The 10885-nt window shown below is 48.4% G+C and overlaps 1 protein-coding gene across 3 annotated transcripts in view; it reads right to left on the reverse strand.

Annotated features, from left to right (window-relative positions):
* Positions 1-8106, reverse strand: part of ASAP3 (ArfGAP with SH3 domain, ankyrin repeat and PH domain 3) — a 41330-nt gene extending 33224 nt beyond the window's left edge. The window contains exon 1 of one of the 3 annotated variants that reach the window (XM_036229972.1): positions 7784-8106. In XM_036229972.1, coding sequence (XP_036085865.1) covers positions 7784-7912 — 129 coding nt within the window. In that variant the 5' untranslated portion in view covers positions 7913-8106. The remainder of the gene's footprint in view (positions 1-7783) is intronic. The other 2 variants (XM_036229966.1, XM_016126783.2) reach the window with 2 other exon arrangements.
* Positions 8107-10885: the final 2779 nt, after the last annotated feature.

Here is a 10885-nt window from a genome sequence, read left to right on the forward strand (position 1 = left end):
ACTGAGCTTGAGGCTGACAACTCCAGAAAGACCGTCTGCCTCTTCCAGAGGCAGCCTGACATGGGAAAAGACAGCTTGGCAGAGCTGGGTTCTAAGTCCACCTTGGAAAACTCTCTCGGCCCAGGTCACTGGTCACTATCCTATGTCTCCATTCCCCTACATGGGGGAGATCTTCTTATCTGCCCGCTCCTCAAATCAGTCCAAGCTGATGTGGAGAGGAAAAGAGCACTAAATATGTTCGAGCCCATCAATGACCTCCACGTTGCCAAAGACAGGGGTCGAGGCTCTGTCATTTTGTTTAACCTCCAGACATTGAGGCAGCATCTGAGAGAGCTCCCTCGTGGACACGTTCCTCCCCCGGCTTCTCAGGCATTGTGCTCTCTTGACTTGCCTCCTTTCTCATTGGCAGCTCCTTCTCAGTCTCCTTTGTGAATTCCTCTTCCCATCCTAATCTCTCAACACTGGAGCTCCCCAGAGCTTGGACCCCAGGCCCTCTTCATTCCTCTCCCTGGGTGATCTCCTCCATTCTCACAGCTTTAAACACTACCTAATGCCACGTATGCATGTGTGGTTCATGGACCACCTGCATGAGCATCTCCTAGGGTGTGGTTAAAATGCAGATTCCCAGGCATCCTCCCACATCCTGCCAAGGACATTTGGCATTTTTTATCAGTCTGGCATCTAAACCTCTTTCCTACGTCTGGGAAATTACTTGCTGCACAAGTCTTTGCAGAGCTTATCTCTTATAAAAGCTGATAAGACCAAATTCTTGCTTTTCCAGCCTCCCTTGCACTAAGGTATAGGTGTATGACATAGGCTTGGCCAATCAGAGGCACTCACTGCAGACTTTGAATCAGGAGCAGAGAGATCCATTCTTATGCTGGTGGCAACAGCCCAGACTCCAGGGGACAGAGGCAGTACGACCTGTGGCATTTATTGCAGGTAGCAACTCCATTGGCTCAATGGAGTGATTTTGGCTGTGACCCTGCCTGATGCTTCACCCCAGTCCTCCAGCTTTGCAGAAATTCTGGAACTACTTACTGCACATTCCCTTTCAATAAACTCCTTTTCTATTCAAATCAGCTCAGGTTTGCTTCTATGTCTTGCAGTAAGAAGCTCAAGTAAGATACAGCTACTGAATTAGACTCTCTGGGAATGATGCCAGGTGATTCCTACACAGATCCAAGTTTAAAATCTACTATCTCAACACTGACAGCTCTCAAATGTGTATTGCAAGCCCACTCCTTTGATCTCCAAACTCATTTATCCAAACACCTTCTCAACATCTCCACTGGGATGTCTCAAAGATGTAAGAACAGAATTCTTGACTTTCCCCCAAACTCGTTCTTCTCCCAGACTCTCCCTTCCTAGAAGGGTAAATGACGCTCTTCCATTAGGAATTTGGGAACCATTCCTGACCACTCCTCACATGGACTCCATCAACAAACCTTGATGCTACTACAATCATGCATCACTTAACAACAGGCATATATTCTGGGGAGTGTGTTGTTAGGTGATTCAGTCATGTGAACAGCATAGGCTGCGCTTAAACAAACCTAGATGGTATCGCCTATTACACACCTAGGCAATACGGTATAGACCATTGCTCCTAGGCTACAAACCTGTACGACACGTTACTATACTGAATGCCATAGGCAACTGCATATGTGCTGAGCTACAATGTTATGACAGCTATGATGTCACTAGGCAATAGGAATTTTTCAGCCATTATAATCTTATGGGACCACCATCATACACACAATTCATCATTGATCGAAATGTCATTATGTAGCACATGACTATGCAGTTGACTCTCGAACAATGCAGGGGTTTGAGGCGCTGTTCCCTCACCCCTGAACAGTTGAAAATTTTCATATAACTTTTGGCTCTTCAAAAACTTAACTACTAAAAGCCTACTGTTGACCAGAAGCCCTATTGATAACATAAACATGTTAACATGTATTTTGTATATTATTTGTATTATATATTATAATTGTACAATAAACTAAGCTAGAGAAAAGAAAATATTATTAAGAAAACCATAAGGAAGGAAGAGAAAATAAATTTACAGTATTTATCGAAAAAAATCCACCGATAAGTGGTCCTGTGCAGTTCAAACCCGTGTCGTTCAATGGTCAACTGTACTTTACAAAATACTTCTAGAAGCCACTCACTTCTCCACCAATCACGGCCCTATCCACACCGCCATCATTTCTTCCATGAACAACTCTTCCGCCTCCTCCAACCCAGTCTCTACACAGAAACGGATGTCTTCCTAAAATATAAACTGGATCACGCTGCTTGCCTGCAAAATCAAATCCAGACTTGCTCCCACAGCCCGGAAGGTAAGACAGACTCATCTGGCGTTTCTCTTCCACTTGCACCTGCTTTGCTTCTGCTCCTCCGGCCTCTTCTCCGTGTCGCAAATATTTTAGGCCCTTTACTGCCTCAGGGACTTTGCCTAAGCTGTTCCCGCCATCTGTGCACCATTATGCTCGATTAATGCTCCTTTTTGGTTTTCTTCTTTTATTTATTTTGTATTCCGCTAATATTTTCTGAGCATCTCGTGTGGCAAATGCTATGGATACAACAGTGAGATAGATTCTGTTCTCATGGAAGTCAAAAATCTAGTGAGAAATCAGATTTCAATAAAAGAGTTCTACAAATAAATGTAAAATTTATCTAGGATGTGTGCTGACACAGTGCTATTAGGGAGAACTGAGCTAAAGTAAAAATGGAGAAATAGGTTAGAAGGCCACTACAGTGTTCCAGAGGAGAGATAATGGGGGCTTGGACTCAAGGAGGGGTGTAGAGAAATGGGTAGGCAGCAGAGATGCTCAGAATGTAAAACTGGTGACTCCTGGTGATGAAGTGTGCATGTGGAGGTGGGAGGCTTCTGGATGTATAATAATAGAGGGAGGTACCACTCACTTCTCAGGGAACACTGGCAGGGCCAGCCTAGGGGCACAGTCAAGAGTGTGGTTTTGGACATGTTGAGAAATCCAAGTGAAATAGCCAAGTGAACAATTGGACATGAGCATCTGGGCTGGAGGTACAAATGTGTGAGTCACATAAAGATGGGAGAAGACTGAAGCCCTGGGTGTGGGTGAGATTGCCTGAGGGGGGAGGCTAGCATGTTAAAGAGACAAGGACGCAGGACCAAACCTCAAGGAAGGCCTTGACCAGAAGGATGAGCCTTCATGCCATTTATCACAATGTGCAATTACTGACTCATTTGTTTGTTTACTGCCTGTCTTCCCTAGAAGACTATAATCTCAGTGCAGCAAAGACTCTATCTCTTTTAATGAGCCATGTGTCTACCCAGTGCCTAATATGGGACCTGGCATGGAGCAGACCCCAGGCACTATGCTGGCTGCTATGGCCCTCAGTGGGGCCGGCCTCATCCATACCAACATGATTGCAAAAGGCCCAAATGCCTAATTAGCATTCAAGGCCCTCCAAGTCATGCTGCACCCCCTGAGTTCTCTAATACATCTTTTTGATTCCCTTATACCTGCATTTTCCACACTGGGATTCCCCTATACCTGGATAACCAGATGGGCACAAAACAGGATGAACACAGTGCTCTCCTTATATTCTAGATTGGGCCAAATAAAGCCGAATTACAGTGGCTATGTGGGGGAAACTTTCTAGGCCCTGCCCCTCTCCTCTGAGAAGCACACCCGCCACAACGTAGGTCTCCATCCCATGTTTACCTGCCAGGACCTCTGCTGATGAAAGCAGGGTGGAGATCCCGCTTCTGGAACCAACCCAAAAGCTGGGCTGGGCCATTAACCTCTATGCCAGGAACCTGGAAGTGGCACACAAGACTGGCTTGGTTACCTTTAGATGCTGGACCAGTGAGGTCACGTGAATGTGGGGGCTGGAGCACCTGTCTTCCCCAGAAGACTGTGTTATGCCCTTTGGGATGACAAGTGATCAAAAGCACTGTTTAGATATGCAGAAAGAAATAGAGGGGAGAGACAGTGGGAATGATGAAGCAGTTGCCTTTGTTCCTGACGGCTTCCCAGCCTCCACTGAGGCCCTGGGGAGTTTCCAGCCTCCAGTGGGGCCCTGGTCACGTCTACTTTTAACTGACTGCTCTTCGGTCCCCATGAGGTACCTCTAGTTCCTTAAAACAAATTTCCCTTCAACGTAAACAAGCTTGAGAGGGTTACGTTTCTTGCAAACAGTTTCTAAGATTACCTAGTTTTTATTATTTTTTGTAAAACAAAAATTTCATTTTTTTTTGATAAAACGAATATAGACACATGACAAAGTAGAATGTAAAATTCACAAAAATATTAAGAATTAAGAATGAAATCTTTTCCGAATTAGAATCAAAAAAGCAAAAATCACAAAGGAAAAGGTAAATTTGACTCCAATATTTAAAACCATGCGTTATAAAACCTGATACCAATTCAGGTGATTATGACCCCTAACTACCGCCCCCTCATGGATATACATTTTCTCTGAGGACACACGTTAAGAAATATGCACATTTCCATGACAATTACCTCTGGGGAGAGTATAGGGATTGCGAGACATGGTCAGAGGTGACGTTAGCCTTTTCGGTTATGTTTAACATTTCTTAAATAAAAAATGATTATGTCCTTTGTGAAATTAAAACTTCATTAAATCTCAAAAATATATATATGAAGCACAAGCTTTTGAAGATCTCTCATTTGTGGTGGACTGCTTTACCCAAGGCCCACTAGGTGATTTAAGTTTACTAGTAGTCTGAGATGCACGCTATATATAGCATGAATTCTCAGGACTGTTCAGAATGGCTTACTTGGTTCCTGAATATGCTCTCTTCCCACCAGTCTCCAAATTCACTCACATATCCTCTCCACTTAACAGAGTTCTTCTATCCTTCAAAACCCACCTGGAAGTGTCATTCTCTCCAAGAAGCTCTCCCGGATTGCACCAGCCCTCACTGTTCTCTCCTGCCCCACTCCACTGGCCTCTTATGGCACTGATTGTACCTTTCTCTCAGGACAAACTTAGAGTTCCTACTTATCTCCCTCAGATAACTACATTTCCCCCAACCAGCCAGCAAACAAAAGCAGTATCTTTATGTCCTTGGTGCCTAGCACAGAGATGGCATGGAGAACTGGACAGGCCTTGGAGTTAGACGGACCCACTGTGTGACATAAGTCAACTGCCTTAACCTCCCTGGGCCCATTTTCACCTGTGTTATTGTGAATATTAATGAGATGATGGAATGTAAAAGGGCCCAGGACAGGAAGAAGGGGGTCGACAGAATGATTATCTATCTTAATACTCCCTCATGTTTGTACAGCATTTCACAATTAAAAACAAAAAACTTTAACAACCCAGAGAGGTAAGCAAGGAGGGATGATCAGACCCATTTTAAGAGTGAAATAACTGAGGTTCAGAGAAGTTACATAGGAAGGACAGGCAGTTTGAGGTTAGAAGAACAGCAAATAGGACCAGGGGTTAGAAAGTTTGGGTAGAAATGCCAGTTCTTCCCCTACCCAGATATGGGAGCTTGGACAAGTCTCTTACTCTCTGGACATCAGTTTTCCCATCTGGAGTGAGAGCATTCTTAGGCGATTTCCATTTTAAAGGGTCCCTCAGCACTGACATTCTAATTTGACCTGCCCAAGACTGCAAAAAAGGGCTTCAAGTCCCAGGACAGAACCCCTAGTTACTCCTAGGAAACCAGCCGGAATCGGTTGCATTTTGATGCAGGCAAATTCACCTCCTTCAAGCCTGGGGGTGGTTTATCACACCCAGAAAAGGCAGGGGGGGTAATGCCAGCATCAAACTACATGTAAATATAAACATGAATACAAAACCAAACAGGAAACCTCAGGCAAGTCCAATCCAAAGGTCAGATTCTAACTCTTTGGAAAGTGAAATAGTGAAGAGAAAAGCTGTGTTTGGGTGCCGCGGGCTTTCAGTTGTGAAAAGGAACCTTGCATGCACCAAACCAAAGTCCCAAAGGCAAATGAAACAGGGTTTTGTCAGGTGAGAAGTGGGGCAAAGCTGAGCCTTGACCAGAACCTGCTGCAGCTCATTCCAAGGGCTCCCTCCACATTGTCCCCCAGACACACACACAAGTGCTTGCACACACCAAGCCAGGCAAGGCCAGATGCACAGGCATAAAAAGGCATTTCTGTCTCTGGAGAAGAGTTCACAGTACAGCCCCTTCTACTCCTGCTCTGATTTAACGTTTTAATGAACAACCAGAGAAGAGGGTGAACTGTGACAGCCCTAAGGGTGCCAATGGCACTGAACACTGAACACTTCTGGGTCATGAAATGTGAGATTATGAAGATAAACCTCAGTATGCTCTGGTCTCCTCAGGCTAAGAGGCATTTTCTCTATGAACCTCCCAGTAAAATATAATCTACATTCATAGGTGGTGAACTCCAACCTACTGGTTCTGCCCAGGGAAGGAAGCTAAAAGTCGCTGGCTATTTCTTATTTTAATTAAAATCTGTACCTCTACTCTGTGCAAAGCACTAGGCTGGATTCTGTGAGAGAAATGGACAAAAGAGAACCAGTCACTGTCTCGAGATGTCCATCAATTAATATGATCATCATTCCATCATTTTATCAAGGTGCATGCTTTGGACGCATTGCCTCATGTAAGTAATCTCATAGCCCCGTGAGGTAAACATTAGTATCCCCGTTTTACAGATGCCAAAAGTGGGGCTCGAACAGGTCAGGCCACATGCCCAAAGTCACACAGCTGGCAAATTGCAGAGCCAGAATTTGAACACAGGTCTGCCTCCCCTAACGTCAATGCTCTTTCCACAATCCTCTGTCACTCCTACAAAACAGTACACACAGACTCTGAGATGGGGTTCAGCCTGCCAGAGAAAAGGAGGAGAAAAAGGAGATTTCCCAAGACATTGTCCCAGGATATTATGAACTATTGAGTTTTGTGTCCGCCACACAGTAGGTACTCTTATGATGAAAGATGGAAGGTGAGAACTGCCTCTGAGGTCCAAAATGTCACCAAAATTCAAGGCATCTTCTGAAAGGGAGCTGCAAAAACACATTTTTCTTGGTTGGTCCCAAAACACAGGGTGTCTGTCTTAGAATATTCCCCACAGGGGAGGCCTGGGAAAGTGCAGCAGGTCGGAGAAGAGGAATGAACTGCAAAGAGCCGGGGAATGGGGTGGGGCAGCCTGCAAGGGCCAAAGAAAAGGCCTGGGACGCGTTGCCGTTGCCGGGAAAGACAAAGAAGAGAGGGGAGGGGAGAGGAGACGAGAAACTTTCCAACAGCCGGGCCAAGGTGAACCCCGGCTCCTGGCACCTTCTCATTCGCATTCATTACACAAACACCGGCCAAATCTCAGCGCCAGCAGCCAGGGGGATGGGACCTCCCTGCAGCCGGGGAGAAGTAAGTTCAGGACTGAGTCGGGTCGGCGTATTTCCCAGAAGGGGAGTGAGTTGGGGGCCAAACTTGTGGGGCTCCAAAGACGAAAACCCAAACAGATGAAGTGAGGCGCTGAACAAACATATGCGACGGGGCAAGTCACCAAGAGCGTGGGAGGTATGTCCTCCGACCTGTAAAGTCTGTCACCGAGGTGACCTCGAGGCCCCCCACAAACGGTCCCTCAGTCCCTCCCCTGGCCTGGATGGCGAGGACGCGGATGTTTGAGATGCACTCGGTTCTCAGAGATCTAGGGAGGGGGCAGGTTTCTGGGGAGCGGTAAGAGCCATTGCAACTCCCGTCACGCCTATGAATATCAAGGCAAAGCCCCGCCAGGACCCCCGATTCCTCCCGCATCAGCCCCCTCACCTCCTCTCGCGCCAGTGCCGCCCCCCGGCACCGGGACATCTTGGCGGCGAAGGCGGCGGCCCCAGCCGGGGAGCTGAGGTCCTCCGCGGTGACCGCCAGGAACTCGGCGACGCTGAGCTGCTCGGGCATGGCGGGCGCGGGGCGGGGGCTCCGGGGCTGCTGGAGCAGGGCGCGGGGGGCGCTCGCTACACAGCACTGCGCTGGCCTCACAGCCCTTCGCGGGCGTCTTCAGGGCCTCCGCACGCCCCACCCTCTCCGCGCCGCCCCGCCCCCGACTGCCTTAGCCCTGTACCGCCGAGTTCCCTCGCGTCCCTGGATCCTCAAGCTTTGCCACCCTGAGCTCTTCTCCGCCCCGCCTCGGGCTTCCAGCCTCTCGGCACCTTGGCCAGGACAGCTGGCCCCGCCCCCTGGCCTCCCAGCCCCTTAGAGCTCCGCCCCTGGCTCATTGCCCCTCCCCAAGGCCCTCAGCTCCACCCCCAGACTCCTCCCCTCTTCTCCACCCCGCTCCCTGAGAGCTCCGCCCCTGGCTCGCTGCCCCTCCCCAGGCCTCTCAGCTCCACCCCCAGACTCCTCCCCTCTTCTCCACCCCGCTCCCTGAGAGCTCCGCCCCTGGCTCGCTGCCCCTCCCCAGGCCTCTCAGCTCCACCCCCAGACTCCTCCCCTTTCCCCCCCTGGGAGCTCCGCCCCTGGCTCACTGTCCCGCCCCTGGCTCACTGTCCCGCCCCTGGCCTCTCGCCGGGCTCCTCTGCCCCTCCCCAGGCGTCGGCGCCTAGTCTCCGGCCTCCCCAGAAATTCCCCCAGCCCACTTCCCTCTCCCGCCGCCACTGCTCCGCCCACTTTCTTTCCGCTCCCTGGCCTCCCAAGTTCTCTTACCTCCCACGGGGCTCCATTAGTTCCTAGCTCTCATGACTTCGCCCCTTCAGCCTCACCACCACCCCCAAACCCCGTCAGACTCCTTGTCCCCTTCCACCCAGAATCTGCCCGCTTCTCCCTTGCCCCGCACATGTAGCTGTCAGTCTCAGGTTCCCGGGCTGCCAGGACCGCCCACCACCCCCTTTTGCTTCACCCCCCCGCGTGCCCCGCCTCCGGGGTCTGTGTAGCCCGGCGCCCCCGGGTAACTGTGATTTGGGGAAAATTACGTCCCTTCTTGGAGCTTCATTTTCCTTCTCTGCAAAATGAGAAGTCTGAGGCCCACTTGATTATGATGTTGCGAGGAAAGAACATGCGTGTACCAGATAGGCGCTCAGTAACGTGCTCAGCCCTCTCACACCTCCACCTCCCCGTCCCCCCTCCCCGCCTTCTTTCTTCCTGGGCTCAGTCTGGTGCCTTTCACCCCTCAGTCCTGCTCACCATCCCTACCGGGCTAAAGACTGCCACTGCTCCCCACATCCACTAACCTCTTCCTCTTGGGAACCACCTATATCCTTGGGTGGATGGATGAGTGATGAGGTTCAGGATAGAAGTCCATTTAGTTTTAGTTCTGGAGCCTGAAGCTCTCTGGAAAAGAAAAAATATCAGGTAAAATCTCAGGGAAGCACCGAGGTGAAGAACATCGGCTTCAGAGGCTGACAGATCTAAGTTCCAATCCTGGGGCTACTATTGACCGGCTGTGTGCAGCTGGAGAAATTTCTTGCTTCTCTAAGCATGAATTTCCTCTTAAAATGGTCCAATGATATTTTACCCCATAAGGTGATTGAGAAAATTATATAGGTTTGCATAGAAAAAGAAAATTTGAAAAGATATGCACTAAAATATTACTAGCTGAGAACATTATGAGTAATTTTTTTTTTCCTTTCGGGTAATCTGTATATCTTAATTTTTGTAAGGAACATACATTACTTGTGTGATAGAATTTAGAGCTGAATAATATGTATAATCTAGTGGAAGAGACAGAACAAATTTGCTGTGAAATACAACTCTGGTGTATCTCAGTCTCCTTTCAACCCACTCTAGTCTGTTTTCAGCCTCACCTACCCAAAGGGGTATTTCAAGGTCAGCTAGGATCTCCTTCTCTTAAAATGAAACAGGCACTTCTCTCACTTGACTTCTCAGAGCATCTGGCACTCCCTCCTTGAAGCATCCATTTCCTTGAATTCTGCCACTACCATTTTCCTTGGTGGTCCTTCTTCCTCTCTGACTCCTCCTCGGGGTCCTTTCTGAGCTGTTCTTTCTTTGCATGTATCTTAAATGCTGGAGTCACTGGCAGCTCTCTGCCGGACCCTCTGATCTCTCTACCTAGGCTACTCTGACAACTTCACCCAACCCCACCGCTTCCTTTATACCGTTAATGTTGATGTTTTCTCTATTAGTTTCCTATTGCTGCTGTCACAAATGACTGCAAATCTGGTGGCTTCAAAGAACATACATTTATTCTCTTGCAGTTCTGGAAGTCAGAAGTCTGAAATGAGTTTCACTGGACTGAAATCAAGGTGTCTGCAGGGCCACGCTTCCTCCAGAGGCTCAAGGGGAGCATCCCTTTCCTTACCTTTTCCAGTTTTTAGAACTGCATGCCTTGAATTCTTTGGCCTGTGACCAGCTTCCTCTGTCTGCAGGGGCATCTTGCTTCTGTGTCATATTGCCTTCTTTTCTATGGTCACATCTTCCTCAGTTATAACCACAATTTGTGATTATATTTAGGGCCTGTCTGCATAATTTCTCCATCTCAAGATCTTTAAATTAATTACATCTGCAAAAGTCCTTTTGCTGTATGAGATAACATTTACCAGCTATAGGAATGAGGATCTGAATATCTTTGGGGGCCATTATGGAGCCTACCACATCTTCCAAGTCTCTATCGCCAGCCTGAACCCTTTTCCGGCTTGAGATTTATGTAGCCCAACTGCCTATGGGATGGTTTCACATGGCTATCTCACAGATAGACACCACAAACTCTACATGTCGAAAACTGAATTCACCACCTTTTACCCTGCCCTTGGCCCCAGCTTTTTCTCTGTCGCTGTCTTGGTGGAAGGCACCACCATACACCGCCTGGGAGCCAACCTCTCCATCTCCTTCCACCAGCCTCCACTCAATCATTAAGTCTTATCACTGCCTCCTATATGTCTTGCAAATGTGGCCACCTGCTCCATCTCCAGGCCAACC

This window comes from Rousettus aegyptiacus, unplaced genomic scaffold (assembly GCF_014176215.1).
Source record: "Rousettus aegyptiacus isolate mRouAeg1 unplaced genomic scaffold, mRouAeg1.p scaffold_m13_p_1, whole genome shotgun sequence".
Classification (NCBI taxonomy): Eukaryota; Metazoa; Chordata; class Mammalia; order Chiroptera; family Pteropodidae; genus Rousettus; species Rousettus aegyptiacus.